At 47.9% G+C, this 17,618-nt stretch overlaps 1 protein-coding gene across 1 annotated transcript in view; it reads left to right on the top strand.

Moving 5' to 3' along the window:
• LOC126267391 (papilin) overlaps window positions 1-17,618 on the top strand; it is a 1,111,154-nt gene that overhangs the window by 821,496 nt on the left and 272,040 nt on the right. Inside the window, exon 3 of the mRNA XM_049972582.1 lies at window positions 11,863-12,119. Within this exon, the coding sequence (XP_049828539.1) occupies window positions 11,863-12,119 (257 nt within the window). The remainder of the gene's footprint in view (window positions 1-11,862; window positions 12,120-17,618) is intronic.

Genomic DNA, 17,618 nt, shown 5'->3' with positions numbered 1-17,618 from the left:
AAGCAAACTCCCTGAAACACTTCCTCATTGCTCACCCTACAGAGGACACTGTGCCTATTCGCCACAACACAGCGCTACACTTGAAAAAAAACGGAATTTTTTTCCTGAATGAAGTGTAATCGTTACAGAGTTACAATCCACCGCCGACTCCGGTCACGGCAGTGTAGTGGGATGTATGTGCCAGTCGACAGCATGGAATCGGCTTGATGAATTGGGCCAGAGTGAAGGCGAGACAGAATGCCAGGAAGCTGTTATCGTGTTTCGATGTGGCCCTGACCACGTCCTGGATGGAGCTATCTCATTTGTTAGTGTATCACCGCCGAATGTCCAGCATGTCTACAGCTTGCAGCCATGTACCACAGTCAGTGATCGTAAAAGTCTCCTGACAGGAGAGAGCCCGAGACAAGAAGAACTTCTTGTCAATGGCGATCGTTTCAAAAATTGATATTTGGAATCGGATACCTCGCAAAAGGCCACAGCTCACAGCAGCAAACAAAACTTCACGCCTTAAATGCGCCAAACAACAAAAACACTAGGCAGTAACTCACAGGAGTCACGTAGTGTGGTCCGGTGAGTCTTTAGTTTTTCTCTCTTTGAGTGACGCAAAACGACCAGTGCACCGACAGCTCTGAGGGCATTCAGGTCCAAGGTGGTTCCATGACGTTTTGGGCGTGATTTTTGCACCACGTGTTTCGTGAAGAAGGTCCAAGACGTTTTTTATAATTATCGGTTATAAAATGTAGCTCTTTATTCTAGATATTCATTCTGAGTGGTGCTCATGAATATATGTAGACTGAAGGGACGATCGAAAATTTGTACCCAGGTCTCCTGTTCTCTAGGCAGATGCGCTAACTACTACGCAACCCTGACACAGTGGTTGTTGCACAACTGCGTGGACAACCCTAGCACGCTTCCTTCCGCTATCCAAATTCCAATTCACGCCTCAGCCTACTTGGTATTCCCCTAAACTCGAATAGCATAGCAGACGCCCTCCAACGGAATTGGAATAGCAACTCAGCATCGAACGAAACGGGTAATTCTGCTTGGAACTCAAGCATAGCTGCTTTCATCAAATCAAACTATATCGCTCCACAGACCTTTTTAAGTCTCAAACATCTGTCATACTTATGTACAGATTGCAAGAACTACCCTATCACACCCCCTCCTCAATCCAAATTCCCATTCACGTCTCAGCCCACTCAGGATTGAGGAGAGGTGTTCAAATGGTTCAAATGGCTCGGAGCACTATGGGACTTAACATCTGAGGTCATCAGTCCCCTAGAACTCAGAACTACTTAAACCTAACTAACGTAAGGACATCACACACATCCATGCCCAAGGCAGGATTTGAACCCGCGACCGTAGTAGTCACGCGGCTCCGGACTGAAGCGCCTAGAACCGCTCGGCCACCGCGGCCGGCGAGGAGAGGTGTGCTAGGATCATTTTTGAAGTTATGTACAGCCACTGTGCCAGGGTTGGTATAGTGGTTAGCGCATCTGACTTATGAGCAGGAGACTTGGGTTCGAGTCCCAGCGTTGGCACAAATTTTCAGTCGTCACTTCAGTCTGTATATGCATCACAGATGCTGGGGACTTGTAAAAGTCTCTAGAACCGCATAGTTTCATTTGATAAGTTAGGGCACTCCCGTTTTACAGGATGACAACAACCACCTTTCCGAGGCTGTACGTACATATTTGCGGTTTGACAAACACTCACGCACGCTATTGCATCTTTACTGACTTGGTAATACGCCCGATCTTAATCCCTCAGAAAATAAGACCATTATCTAGGCACGATTCGGTGTAGCGTCATATTATCTTCGCATCTCGTGCGGTGACTAACTTTTGTCCGGCGTGCTTTCGAAACAGCTAACAGTTCCTTACTAAAGCGAGCAATTGGTCGCGGTAATATTGTGAAATGATAAGATGACGGCTGGCGCACATTTCCCTCAGAATCGATTCCTCCAAGTGGAGACAATTATCGGAAGTCGTCGCCTAAGAGTTAAAGGAACATCAATGAAACTAGAAGATATAAGAGGACTATTCAGAAAGTAAGGTCCCACCGGTCGTGAAATGGAAATCATAGTGAGAGTCACAAACGTTTTATTTCGCAGCAGTTTGCTGTACATTCCAGCAACTTCTCTACATAGTCGCCGCTCCAACTTACACATTTGTCTTAGCGATGTACCAATTTTCCAATAGCGTCGCCATAGAAGGCAGCCTCCTGTCCTTTTCGCCCTTCTCTACGCTGGTCTGCAGTTCGTTGTCTGTGTAAAAATGTTCTCTTCATAGCCAGCCGTTTTTGTGAGCAGAGATGAACATCAGATGGAGCCAAATTCGGGCTGTATGGTGGGTGATCAAACGCTATCCATCGAAAACGCTGCAGGGACGTCCTCATTGCCCCCACAGTGTGCAGCTAAGAATTGTTATGAAGAATAAAATGTATGACACGTAAATTATGTGGGGTTGCATGAGATCAGGCAAAACCTCGCGACGGAGACTCATACACTCCTGGAAATGGAAAAACGAACACATTGACACCGGTGTGTCAGACCCACCATACTTGCTCCGGACACTGCGATAGGGCTGTACAAGCAATGATCACACGCACGGCATAGCGGACACACCAGGAACCGCGGTGTTGGCCGTCGAATGGCGCTAGCTGCGCAGCATTTGTGCACCGCCGCCGTCAGTGTCAGCCAGTTTGCCGTGGCATATGGAGCTCCATCGCAGTCTTTTAACACTGGTAGCATGCCGCGACAGCGTGGACGTGAACCGTATGTGCAGTTGACGGACTTTGAGCGAGGGCGTATAGTGGGCATGCGGGAGGCCGGGTGGACGTACCGCCGAATTGCTCAACACGTGGGGCGTGAGGTCTCCACAGTACATCGATGTTGTCGCCAGTGGTCGGCGGAAGGTGCACGTGCCCGTCGACCTGGGACCGGACCGCAGCGACGCACGGATGCACGCCAAGACCGTAGGATCCTACGCAGTGCCGTAGGGGACCGCACCGCCACTTCCCAGCAAATTAGGGACACTGTTGCTCCTGGGGTATCGGCGAGGACCATTCGCAACCGTCTCCATGAAGCTGGGCTACGGTCCCGCACACCGTTAGGCCGTCTTCCGCTCACGCCCCAACATCGTGCAGCCCGCCTCCAGTGGTGTCGCGACAAGCATGAATGGAGGGACGAATGGAGACGTGTCGTCTTCAGCGATGAGAGTCGCTTCTGCCTCGGTGCCAATGATGGTCGTATGCGTCTTTGGCGCCGTGCAGGTGAGCGCCACAATCAGGACTGCATACGACCGAGGCACACAGGGCCAACACCCGGCATCATGGTGTGGTGAGCGATCTCCTACACTGGCCGTACACCTCTGGTGATCGTCGAGTGGACACTGAATAGTGCGCGGTACATCCAAACCGTCATCGAACCCATCGCTCTACCATTCCTAGACCGGCAAGGGAACTTGCTGTTCCAACAGGACAATGCACGTCCGCATGTATCCCGTGCCACCCAACGTGCTCTAGAAGGTGTAAGTCAACTACCCTGGCCAGCATGATCTCCGGATCTGTCCCCCATTGAGCATGTTTGGGACTGGATGAAGCGTCGTCTCACGCGGTCTGCACGTCCAGCACGAACGCTGGTCCAACTGAGGTGCCAGGTGGAAACGGCATGGCAAGCCATTCCACAGGACTACATCCAGCATCTCTACGATCGTCTCCATGGGAGAATAGCAGCCTGCATTGCTGCGAAAGGTGGATATACACTGTACTAGTGCCGACATTGTGCATGCTCTGTTGCCTGTGTATATGTGCCTGTGGTTCTGTCAGTGTGATCATGTGATGTACCTGACCCCAGTAATGTATCAATAAAGTTTCCCCTTCCTGGGACAATGAATTCACGGTGTTCTTATTTCAATTTCCAGGAGTGTATTTAGCGGGAGCCACTATTGTTCTTCGCACCTTTATGTGCTCGCTGCATGCTCTGAATCGAAAAGAGTGACGTGACTAAATTGAGAGGCATACTGGAGGCAGTGGCCAACAGATCTGTGCAAAGATGCATCGGATTTTCAATACCGTCCCCATTTCACAACTTATCGGACCTTACTTTCCGAACAGCCGGTAGGCGCCCCGGTGGTCCCGGTCGCCTACGGCGGACTGGAGGCCGAGCGGTGACCTCTCCAGTTGTCAGGATGCTAGGAAATGACTGTGGACGCGTCGGAAACGCCAAAAAAACATTATTAATTCATGACACCTTTATTCCTGCCGAGTACAATGTGGCCCGCGTAACACAGGCTGGCTGAGCTTGGTGATATCAACGACCTTCCCTGAGTCCTCGCTGACTCGTAGCGATGACACCAGCTCCGGGCCGCACCACTCTTGCTATCGCAGCGCCGCGTGCTGTGACGGAGCGGCGGAATGCCCTTTGTTCGGCCGCGCGTGGCTTGCAGCGCCCGGCTGGCCGTCAGGCTCGGCGGCAGTCAGCGGGAGGCTCCGGGTTGGAGTCCCGGACCTGTCGGCACGAGAGTCGTTCTCGTAGTGCGGAGTGTACTCTATCCCACCCCGTCTTCTTCCCTGCTCCTACTGGTGGCTCGTCCGCGGTGGACGGGCGGAACTGGCTGCAGTCCCCCAGCGTCGTCGGCTCACTCGGTTGTAACGGCGGATGCACAGGGCCTAGGCCCCCGTACTATCTCAACGACGGCTCACTGATGTGGTCAGCATTGGCGGCGAGCGAGTCTGCCGCGATGGCTGCTAATCCTGGGTTGATGGTTGACAGCGGCAGCAGAGAGGACCAGAGCTGGTACTGTCCCCTCACATCTGCTACTGGATGGGCCGCCCTTACTGCAACATCTCCTTAATAAATATTAACATGTCGATTACCGAGCTGAGCGCTACGCAGCGACCCAGTACACATCTAACTGCAAGTCTAACTGCGAGTGCCCTATTGCTATCAAAGCTGGCGTATTTAAAGGAAGCACGAGCGACGTCCTGACGCCATGCCCGTTTGTAATGAACGCATTCGTTCCACTTATACTGCTGACTTAATCTGTTGTACCCACCCATTAGGTGTTCTTGTAACAGAGTTACGTGTTGTTACGGCAGACTTACGCGAAGTTGTGAAATGCAGTACAGCTGACGTTATACCTCCGTCTTACATTCTACGAAACTCTCCGTCTAACACAAACCCGCGTGCTAATCAATTCTCTCTCGCCTGCTGTGTGTAACCAGGCCATTGCCCAGGCATGACGACACATTGCGGCGATACATGCGCAATCGTCTTCCCTCTTGGCTAATCTACTGCCTCTGGCTCTCGGCACAGGCGACGGAACTTTGACAATATCCCATGTTTCCAACTCTTTACTATTCCGCGACACTACAAGCCTTTGTCGTTTTTCCGTATGGAACATCAGCTTTGCAACTTTTCATTTGACCACCATTACGCAATCCGACGCACAGATCATACAGCAGAAGAAATCCTTCAAAGTAATAAGGAGTAAAGCATCTTTGTTGTCACAGGAACGTGCTGGCCATTCGACGCCTTGCACCAAAGTCACAAAAAGACACAGCGCCGTGCAAGAGGGACAAATCACATAAACGGGAGCCCGCTTCCCGGTCGACAAAAAGAGTGGCCGCTTCTGTAGCGACTGGAATCTTGGTACGTGGCAATAACAATAAGAAAGCGACCCCAGCAGTTGGAGGCAAGTGCTATAATTGGAAGGGCGGCATTGTCCGGCCGCGGGGTCAAGCGTCGCGGTGACGTCAGCGAAATTTCGGCGGCGGCTGACTTCACGAGCGGGCCTGCCGCCTGTAAAAAGAGCGCCCGCCGCGTCCCCATGCATTGTGTGTCGCGAGGCAAGGGTGACTCACGGATGCGGCCGCCTCCGCTGTGGCAGCATGCTAATAGCCGGCTAGCTGCGTCGCTCCAGCCGCAACACTGTGGTTTCCTAAGCGTCGCGCGCTGTCGGCGCCTTTGTTCTCGAGCTGTATTCCTTAACTACTCGTGGCAAATGAATCTACTCCAGCGCCCCTAGCGTATCATTCTTGTCCTGAGACTCGCTTGTGACGAGTGCTCGTTTATTTTTAGACGTCGACGCAAAAATACCGTGTGTTCTGGGTGCTGTCTGCTATGCAGTTTGGCACTTGAACGGTGAAAGTGAGGTTTTTAGATACCATCCTTAAAAAAAACGTCGAAATGTAGTAACAGCATTAAGCACCCAGTAATGAGTTTATTACTGGCCAATTATAACTCGCAGTAGATGTTCTTGACAAAAGATACATAGTAAACTCTACACTTGACAGCTGAAAGAATAGAAAAGTGCCGTCCAAACATTTCAATACATCGACACTTATTTTCACGAGAATATAGCTACAGACATGATATGAGGCAGAAAGGGGGGAGGGGGAAGAGAACTGGATTTGTTGGTGCAGTATCTTCTTTCCTCTTTTTACCGCAACGGTACAGGGTCGGCATGGTTATGAACGGATTTGGCACGATACTTCAAGTGTCCTGCTGCCCTTCCTGTTGCCATTCCTTTACCCACGGATGGAATACATGTAATCAACTGTGTCTTAGTGCCGGTCCCCGGCAATCGTTCCCACCCGGAAAGCAGTCGTCAGACCGCACGGCTAACCGGGCGGGCTAATATCCAATGTTAGTTGACGACGCCGCAATCGCCAGCCGGCCGGGGTGATCGAGCGCTTCTAGGCGCTACAGTCTGGAACCGTGAGACCGCTACGGTCGCAGGTTCGAATCCTGCCTCGGGCATGGATGTGAGTGATGGATGTGTCTGATGTCCTTAGGTTGGTTAGGGTTAAGTAGTTCTAAGTTCTAGGGGACTGATGACCTCAGACGTTAGGTCCCATAGTGCTCAGAGCCATTTGAACGCAATCGCCAGTTTCTGCGCGTGCGCAGTTAGGAGACCACTCGGGAGACGCTATTGTCACTGTAAGCTTAGGTGGGCAGTGATGTCAAAATGACGCGTCGTCCACAACATTCGACGCGACCGCGACACTCAATAGCAGTCGACAAATGAAGGACTTCAGAGACGTCGTATTGGATTTCGTCGTTTTCACTTACTTCCTATGAATATATGCTGACAAGAACACGTCACTCTTGGTATGATTTGTTATAATTAACCGTCAGTTAATGACATATATGCGATAAAAACCTTCAGGGTACCCTAAGATGAAAGGATAAGATGAAATCCCAAGATGAAAGGTGGAAGTTGTATGGGTTCAGCGTGGTGTAGAGTGTAGAGGCATGCAGTTTCGAAGTCTACAGGAGTACATTCGTGTCCTGCTATATTCAGTTGTTAGAAGATTCTGAGACTTTGCGTTAGAAGATTCTGATCTTTCCTCTTACCTTAATAGAAGTGTGTTTTGTAATATTCTATGTTATAAGAGCGCGTTTTCTCCAGGGCGACCTTGTGTTCTTTCATATATTCACTAACAAATGCATATAACGTACCAGAGTTGTATGATAACTTTCGCTTTTTAATTAGACTAACATGTATAATTGCGACTAATTGCCTTCATTCTTTTTCTGCCAAAGCAATTACACTCGCTTTTGGATCCTACGTGCACTTTTTGTGGAGTACGTGTACTAATACTGCATTTTTCATTACTCTGATATGGAGGGCACGTAATATTCTGTAAATGTAACTGGAAGACATTTATAGAATGGGTTTTGCTCCACAAATGGATAAACAGACATAGTGTAATTAATTCGAATACGACAACAGAAGACGTTATCGTTAATACACGCATTAACTACACGTTTCTCTTCCTTAATTGACACCAAAAGGAATAAACTTCTGACACGTGTCTTTCATCCTAAGAACTCGTGGAAGCTTTTAGTGCCAGTATGTCATTGACTGACATTAATCGTGAGCTTCAAGCGACGCTGGCTTCTCCCTTATAAAAAAGTTCTCTACCAGCTGGAGTTGTGTCAACACTGTGACACCGTCCTTGTCGTTAGAGGGGAGATCTCGTCACTCCGAAGTCAGCTCCCAGCGAAGGCATCTACCCCTCAAGCAACCTTACTTCACCCCGTCAGACAACATATTACCGTAAAAGTCGATGCGAACACGAAACTCGATAGTAATCGACAAATATGCTGACATCATTTTCCAGCAAGTTCAGAGTGAAACTAGCTTTTCCCCGACATTCACAGAATTTTATAACTCCGCCCCGGCACAGTCAATATACACTACTGGCCATTAAAATTGCTACACCAAGACGAAATGCAGATGATAAACGGGTATTCATTGGACAAATATATTATACTAGAACTGACATGTGATTACATTTTCACGCAATTTGGGTGCATAGATCCTGAGAAATCACTAGCCAGAACAATCACCTCTGGCCGTAATAACGGCCTTGATACGCCTGGACATTGAGTCAAACAGAGCTTGGATGGCGTGTACAGGTATAGCTGCCCATGCAGCTTCAACACGATACCACAGTTCATCAAGAGTAGTGACTGGCGTATTGTGACGAGCCAGTTGCTCGGCCACCATTGACCAGACGTTTTCAATTGGAGAGAGATCTGGAGAATGTGCTGGCCAGGGCAGCAGTCGAACATTTTCTGTATCAAGAAAGGCCCGTACAGGACCTGCAACATGCGGTTGTGTATTATCCTACTGAAAAGTAGGGTTTCGCAGGGATCTAATGAAGGGTAGAGCCACGGGTCGTAACACATCTGAAATGTAACGTCCACTGTTCAAAGTACCGTCGATGCGAACATGAGGTGACTGAGACGTGTAACCAATGGCACCCCATACCATCACGCCGGGTGATACGCCATTATGGCGATGACGAATACACGCTTCCAATGTGCGTTCACCGCGATGTCGCCAAACACGGATGCGACCATCATGATGCTGTAAACAGAATCTGGGTTCATCCGAAAAAATGACGTTTTGCCATTCGTGCACCCAGGTTCGTCGTTGAGTACACCATCGCAGGCGATCTTGTCTGTGATGCAGCGTCACGGGTAACCGCAGCCATGGTCTTAGAGCTGATAGCCCACGCTGCTGCAAACGTCGTCGAACTGTTCGTGCAGATGGCTGTTGTCTTGCAAACGTCCCCATCTGTTGACTCAGGTATCGAGACGTGGGTGCACGATTCGTTACAGCCATGCGGATAAGATTCCTGTCATCTCGACTGGTAGTGATCCGACGCCGTTGGGAGGCAGTACGACGTTCGTATTACCCTCCTGAACGCACCGATTCCATATTCTGCTAACAGTCATTGGATCTCGACCAACGCGAGCAGCAATGTTGCGATACGATAAACCGCAATCGGGATAGGCTACAATCCGACCTTTATCAAAGCCGGAAACGTGATGGTACGCATTTCTCCTCCTTACACGAGGCATCACAACAACGTTTCTCCAGGCAAAGCCGGTCAACTGCTGTTTGTGTATGAGAAATCGGTTGGAAACTTCCGTCATGTCAGCACGTTGTAGGTGTCGCCTCCGGCGCCAACCTTGTATGAATGCTCTAAAAAGCTAATCATTTGCATATCACAGCATCTTCTTGCTGTCGGTTAAATTTCGCGTGTGTAGCACGTCATCTTCGTGGTGTAGCAATTTTAATGGCCAGTAGTGTAGCATCGACGTCACTGACTCTGTCGCCACGAGGCAGGCGGCTGATTTACACGCTGCACCAACCAAGACTAGGCGATTTCAACCAGAAAGTCACTCGTGTAAAGCGGGTTTTACCATTGGGTCACGTGCCGGATAAATTACGCTGCATACCGCTCCGAGAATTAACTAGGAAAGGTATATTAGAGAACCAGAATTTAATCCTTTGGTCTGTTACACTATTATGCAAGTCTAAATTAGGGTCGTCAGTCTCGCTTACAATTACGAGGTGGGATTCGTAGTTCCACGACTGCAATAACACCAGTCTAGCTTCTTCCAGAATGATTTCGAGATGAGACCACTGGTATCTAAAAAGCACTCTCTCCCGCATCCATTCAGCCACTTCATATATTTTTCACTGTGTTAACAATAACCACACAAGTGTTACAAAAAGACTTAATTTAATACAAGATGCAACGCTTAGAAGTAACTACACTGCCTGAAAAAAATAGTTAAGTTGAATGTCAATATAACTGTGCACACCTACACATCGCCTACGGGTATGTAAATGATCATAGTTGCAGTTCTCTATGACACGTAGGACAGCCACCAGAGTGCATTGTGTTGTTTGTCTTTAGTGTTTTTACCAGGTCTGATAGACTATAATATTATAAGGAGCGTGAACAACATCTGAGGTTGAGAGACCACTGTTAAAGACACGGAGAAGCTGCCTACTCGACTGAGGTAGCGTTATCAGACACTGACAAAGTTCGAGAGACACCTCATTGCGGATCCCCATTTGGCCTGGTGGAATCGTGCAACACCCAGGCTTGTACGGCATTAGGATGTAGGATGTGACAGTGCCTTGATGTAGATCTGTATGGATCGTGAAGGCAGACATACTCGTCGCCAAGGTCCTTGTTTATCACGTGCAATCACAACATGGAAGGATCGCCCCAAGCTCCCAAGCGAGGGGGCAGAGTGCCCAGTTCCGTATCACTGGATGTCTCCCTTCGAGACGAACAACTTTTGTTGTAACCTTTTTTTAATCCGATTTGTAGTTCTCCAGATATTTCAAAAACAGTTTCAAATGCCTCATTCTGTATATGCGTGGTGTTTCCAAAATACTTTTACAAATAATACGTTAGTTTGCGTGGCCATCTTCCGCAGCAGCTGTTAAAATCTGTTACTGAAGTTTATCTGTCTAAAGCTGAGTGCAGTTTAGTTAAAAAGAATTGCACTAGACGCGTTTCGCTTTTATTTATAAAGCATCTTCCGCGGTTATTCTGCAAATTAGATACGTACATTTGTACGCAATTGGTAAACGGTCCATTTTAACAAGGGTAATGTATCACGAAGCAAATACCGTCCGCACTGGCGGAATGTTGCGTGATCCCACGTACTCATACGTTTGCCATTATTACAGCGCCATCTATCACAAAGCGAAAAAAGTGGTCCAACTAAAACATTCATATTTCTTTACGTACAACACGAATATGTAATAAAAATGGGGGTTCCTATTTTAAAAAACACTGTTGATATCCGTTTGACCTATGGCAGCGCCATCTAGCGGGCCAACCATAGCGCCATCTGGTTTCCCCCTTCAAGCTAGAAAAGTTTCGTTCTTTGTAGTTTTTACGTTTGACGCTTATTTCGTGAGATATTTGGCCCGGTCACGATAAATGGACCACCCTGCGGTGAACAGTCCACACGAAGTGTTCCGTATCTGCCACGCGGGGTGGTCTCGCTGTCTGAGGGGTCACGTCACGGTTCGTGCGTCTACCGCCGTCAGAGTTTCGAGTCCTCCCTCGGGCATGTGTGTGTGTGTGTGTGTGTGTGTGTGTGTGTGTGTGTGTGTGTGTTGTCCTTACAGTAAGTTAGTTTAAGTTAGGTTAAGTAGTGTGTAAGCTTAGGGACCGATGACCTCAGCAGTTTGGTCCCATAAGATCTTACCACAAATTTCCAAAAAATTTGTTCCGTATTGAGCAGCGATCAGTACTAAGGCTCTGGCAGACAATTTGCCTCGCCCTTATAATATGCTATTGTGTGTAGGTCAGCAATTCCTGATAAGATCGGTATATATGCGACCCAAGATGGCAGCCGATAATGTCAATATTGGCTCTTGAGCAAAAAAGTTTGACGGCCTCTGCCTTACGCCAAAACAAGAAAAAAATGCCAGTAAATAAGCAAAGCAGCGGGCAACAGGCTTGTACATAAATAAAAAAATGAAAGAGACGAGGTAGATGGTTTCGTGAAGGGCCGCTCCCGTGTTGCAGGACCGGCGGCTGGCGGCGCACCACCGCATCCGGCACGCGCAGCAGCGCCTCAAGCGGCAGCACGCGCACGTGGACCGCCTGCTGACCGACAGCTACATCGTGGCCGGCGCCGAGGGCGTGGCCGCCCCCGCCCCCTCAGCCGGCGCCGGCGCCGAGCCCGAGGAGGGCCAGTGGGGGCCGTGGTCGCCGCCCAGCGACTGCTCGCGCTCCTGCGGGGGCGGCGTCGCTTCGCAGACGCGCCGCTGCGAGGACCCCCGGTGAGTACGCTGCCCGCTCTACACGGCCTGGCCTCGCGTGTTGATCTGTACAGCCGCTAAGTGGACAATTCGACAGCCGAGTGACAGTGATGTCCACAGATGCACACGTAATTCCGGGAGCAGGCCCAAGGCCCCTTACTGTTTCCAGTGCTTGTGTGGGCAACAATTTTCTGTTGATATACTTTCCGGGATGTGAGGGCGTGGTCCAAGAACTTTTTCTGCTCCTTACGTTTCGTCCAGGACTGCGCTGGACTTCCTCAGAGGCGCTGCTCCGCTGAGTCTTGCCGACTGACTGTTCGGGTGTCTGAGAGCGACTTATATATTGTGAGAAAGGGGGGCGTGGTTCAAGTGACACGTGATGAGCAGTGATGATCCACAGCAAAGATAAGGTTGACTATCGATTACCACCTTGTCAAGATAAAAATTGTTAGCAATTTTGTAGAGCCACTGTCCATATATCGCTGAGTTTCACGATAATTTTAATAGGAAAGAGGAGGCTATGAAACTCAGCGTGTCACTTGAACCACGCCCCCCTTTCTCACAATATATAAGTCGCTCTCAGACACCCGACCAGTCAGTCGGCAAGACTCAGCGGAGCAGCGCCTCTGAGGAAGTCCAGCGCAGTCCTGGACGAAACGTAAGGAGCAGAAAAAGTTCTTGGACCACGACCTCACATCCCGAAAAGTATATCAACAGCCATGTCACCCGGTCGTGAAAGCCTTCATTCTACAACAACAATTTTCTGTTAACCCAGGTCAGAACAGTGTGGTAGCCTATATATTCTGCATCTATACAAGGTACTTCACAATTTCTATAACAGGATTCTAGAGATTGTAGGGGCACTTTATCTATTAAGTTTTCATGAGGAACCCATTCCGTAAACGTACCGTTTGGGTGGAAAATAAGTTTGAAGATCGGAGCACTTTCGAGTCTCCCACTTCACGCGCGGCATATGATGCTAGAACTGCACAGCGCATGTATTGAGTCGGTTTCTCATATCGCCCCATCCACCACATATCACTCTGACTACAACAGGCTACGACAAGCTGGTACATTTGCAACTAGCAGGGATGCCTATGGTGCTTCACAGACGCACATCAGGGGTTGTGGACTGTGTGTACGAAAGCCTACACCGCAGGTACACCGCCTCTAACGGACAGCGAGATCGCCACAGATACACCTTGCTTAACGAACAGCAGGATCGCCACAAAGCCTACGCTGTAGGTACATCTTGTCTAACGAACAGCAGGGTTACCACAAAGGCTACATTGCGGATAAACGTTGTCTAACGAACAGCAGAGTCGCCACAAATCCTACCACAGGTACATCTGGACTAACGTACAATAGGGTCCCCACAAAACCTATGCTAGAGATATACCTTGTCTAATGAACAGCATGGTCGCCACAGAGCCTATGCCACAGGTGCACCTTGTCAAACGAACACCACAGTCGTCACAAAGGGTACGCTGTAGGTACATCTTGTCTAACGAACAGCACGGTTACCACAAAGCCGACACTGCAGACAGACGTTGTCTAACGAACAGCAGGGTCACCACAGAGCCTACACCACAGATACACCTTGTCTAACGAACAGCGCAGTCGCCACAAAGCCTACACCACAGGTACACGTTGTCTAACGAACAGCACGGTCGCCAGAAAGCCTACACTGCAGATACACTTTGTCTAACGAGCAGCAGGGTGCCACAAAGCCTAAGTTACAGACATGCCTTGTCGAACAGTAGGTTCGCTACATAGAGCAGTTCCTGTAGATCAGACACGTGAGCTCAATCCTCCAGTGTGTGCATACAATGAAATAGAAGGTTTGAAAGCGATTTCGATCGTCAGATTTATTTCACATCCAAAAGGTGCATTTCAGGACAGGGATTCCTTATCAAAACTTCATCTATGAAGTGGTGTCTACAACCCCTAGATCCCTGTAACAGGAAGTGTGAAACATATATTAATGCCAACTGGAAAACACTCTACGTAGTCGTGAAGGTAGATAGGATAAAGTACAAGGACTGAAACGGTATTACAGTTTGGACAGAAACCAGACTGCAGTTGTGAGTGTAGAAGGACTTGAAAGGGAAGCAGTGGTTGAGAAGAGAGTGAGACAGAATACGGGTTCCTATCAAAACTTCGTCTGTGAAGTATCTTCCACAATCCCTAGGAGTCTATAATAGGAATTGCGACACACCTATCCACTATGTTACGAATCTCTGCATCGAGCAAGCAGTTAAGGAAACTATGGAGAAATTTGTGAAGGGAATTAAAGCTCAAGAAGAAGGAAAAAACTTTGAGGTTTGTCGGTGACATTGTCGTTCTATCAGAGTTGGCCAAGGACTTGGAAGAATAGTTGCACAGAATAGATGTTGTCTTGAAAAGAAGCTGTAAGACGAACATCAAGAAAAGTAAAACAAGGGTAATGGAATTTAGTCGAATGAAATCAGGCAATGCTAAGCAAATTAGATTAGAAAATAAGATATTGAAAGTAGCAGATGAGTTACGCTATGGACGGCAAAATAACTGATGATGGCTGGAGTAGAAAGCATATAAAACTAAGCCTGTCAATAGCAACAACAGCATTTCTAGAAAAAGACGCATTTTTTCGCATCGGATATAAATTTTAGTGGTAAGAAGTGTTTTCTGGACGTATTTGTGTGGAGTGCATCCCTATGTGGAAGTGAAACATGTATGATAAGCGGTTCAGACAAGAACAGAGTACAAGATTTTCAGATGTGGTGCTATAGAAGAATGGTGAACATTAGGTGTGTAGATCGCGGTACTAATGAGAAGGTACCCGATAGATTTGGGGAAAAAGAAATTTACGGTACAACTTGAGTAAAAGAAAGGATCTGTTGATAGCACACACGCTGGTGGGTCAAGAAACCGTCAAATGGTAACAGAGGGAAGCGTAGAGGGTAAAAACTGTAGAGCGAAATCAAGGGATAACGCAGCAAGCAGGTTGAAGTGAATGTAGTTACAGTAGTTATTCGGAGGTAAAGAGGCAACACGATATAGAGTAGAGTGGGGAGCTGCATCAATCCGTTCATCAGACTGAAGACCGAAACAACAAGACGTCCTCCTGTTTCTCATTCTCGGGCACGCCGGTCAACGCTGGTACGGTACTAATGAAGAATTACGAAAAGATAGTGAGGAAACCTTTCGAAGCGAAATTCCTTAAATAAAAGGGAAGCAGTGATTGAGAAGAGAGTGAGAGAGAATACGTGTTCCTTATCTCTGGCTTTGTATTCGTTAGACGTCCATCGTCATAGGTGCTTCATAAGGACGATAAAATACTGCAACAGTATTCTAGAATCGTCGCAGTAGTGTCTTGTTGCAGTTTCCTATACAGATGCACCGCACTTTCCCAGCACCTTTCTAATATAAATTTTACATTAACCTCCCCTAATACTGATTTTATGTCATCGCCCCATTTCATATCGCTTCTTAATGTCACGCCATAAGTATTGCATATGTATACAACGGAATGTAAAGGCACCATTGTGCGTCGTGCGTCTCCATGTCCTCCGTTTGCCCACCATTCCAGGATTTTCAATTCGAAAATTTTCCTCAATATTTCGTCGCAATTCTTCATTACTATCCTACCAGCCTTGACCCGCGTGGCCCATGATTATCCCCCATTATGTGTTGCCTCATATTCAGTCCGGAACCGTGCTGCTGCTACGGTCGCAGGTTCGAATTCTGCCTCGGGCATGGATGTGTATGATGTCCTTAGGTTAGTTAGGTTTAAGTAGTTCTATGTCTAGGGGGCTGATGACCTCAGTATTAAGTCCCATAGTACTTAGAGCCATTTGAACCATTTGTTGTCTCATATGATAAGTTCTGCCTTCGGGGTAGACATTTAATGGGTCTGGAGATGTTGCTGAACTGGGCCAACCCCAACGGCCACTAAACTGGCTGTCGAGGAACTCATGCACCGCGATAGCAAAGTTTGCTAGAGGTCCATCCTACTGTAACCGCATATGACTCTTGGTTCCCTTGTCAGAAGTGAGACATTAACCATGTACTCAAAGTGTCCAAACAAGAATTTCTATTCACCTATCCTTAACGGAAAAATAATAAAAATATAAATTCCGAACCATAGTCCATATTATGAGGCAGGTAATGAGAATTTTCCTTAGCTTGGAAAACGCAATCCCTCTTGTGTGAACTGCAGTATATGGCACGTTCATTACGAAATAACAACATTGAGCGAGGCACAGAATTTGCAAATTGTGCCAACAGACCATGGTAGACCATAACTCACCGCTCCATGCCGTTGTTAGATAATTCATTCACAAACATAGGTCTAAATCCCGTCATTTTCAAATATTTTTTAATGTCATGCATTGTTGACTGCGGTACTTGAAGTGCTGGTCTTATACGAAGAGAACGTTGGCATCTACTAACTGACAAACGCAAGCAGCACTGTCAGCGTAAATTCGATTAGAAGGAAAGTGTAGATGCTTATCGACTTACGCTCGTACTATTATCCGAGTCTAACATTCACTAACAGTACACTGAGGTGAGAAAAGTTGTGAGATACCCCCTAATGTCGTGTGGGGCCTTCTTTTGCCTGGCGTAATGTTGCAACTCGACGTGGCACGGATTCAGCAGGTCGATGGAAGTCCCCTGCAGAAATTTGAGCCATGGTACCTTTACAAGCGTCTCCAAGTGGCAGAACTTAGTAATTTCCAGTCAATGGTCTGTTCAGTTGGACCAGAGAACATCGTCCATTCAATGTAAATACAGTCCACACCTTTATGGAGCCACCACCAGCTTGCGCATTGTCTTGTTGACAACTTGGATCGATGGCTTGGTGCCGTCTACGCCACACTCTAACCCCACCATCAGCTCTTACGAACTGAAATCGGGACTTATCTGACCAGGCCCACTAGAGGCGCAACAGGCGAGCTGCTCTCGGTCGTTAAGTGAAGGCCGTCGGCCACTGCGTTGTCTGAGGTGAGAGGTAACGCCTGCAATTTGGTATTCTCGTCACACTCTTGACACTGTGGATCTCGGAATTCTGAATTCTCTAGCGATTTCCGAAATTTAATGTCCCATGCGTCTAGTTTCAAATGCCATTCCGCATTCAAAGTCTTAATTCCCGTCGTGAAGGTACGAGAGTCACTCCACATGAAATTCACACTATTTTTTTAATCCATTTTTTGTTCTACATGTTTGAACATTTTACAGTGTGTAGATACATCCTTTAGCAACAATATCTTCATTTCTCCAGATAATTTCCATCCCTCTCAACTGCCTTACGCCATCTTGGAACCAGCGCCTGTATTCTGGACCAATCTGTTGGAGCCACTGTTTGGCAGCGTGCACAAGGGAGTCATCATCTTCAAACCTTGTTCCAGGAAGAGAGTCTTTCAGTTTCCCAAAGAGATGATAGTCACATGGAGCCAGGTCAGAACTGTAAGGGGGGTGTTTCAGTGTTGTCCATCCGATTTTTATGATAGCTTCCACGGTTTTTTGACTGACACGTGG

The sequence above is a fragment of the Schistocerca gregaria genome, chromosome 4, assembly GCF_023897955.1.
Source record: "Schistocerca gregaria isolate iqSchGreg1 chromosome 4, iqSchGreg1.2, whole genome shotgun sequence".
Classification (NCBI taxonomy): domain Eukaryota; kingdom Metazoa; phylum Arthropoda; class Insecta; order Orthoptera; family Acrididae; genus Schistocerca; species Schistocerca gregaria.
The sequence above is the reverse complement of the archived record's forward strand: the minus strand, read 5'-3'. Positions and strand labels throughout refer to the sequence as shown.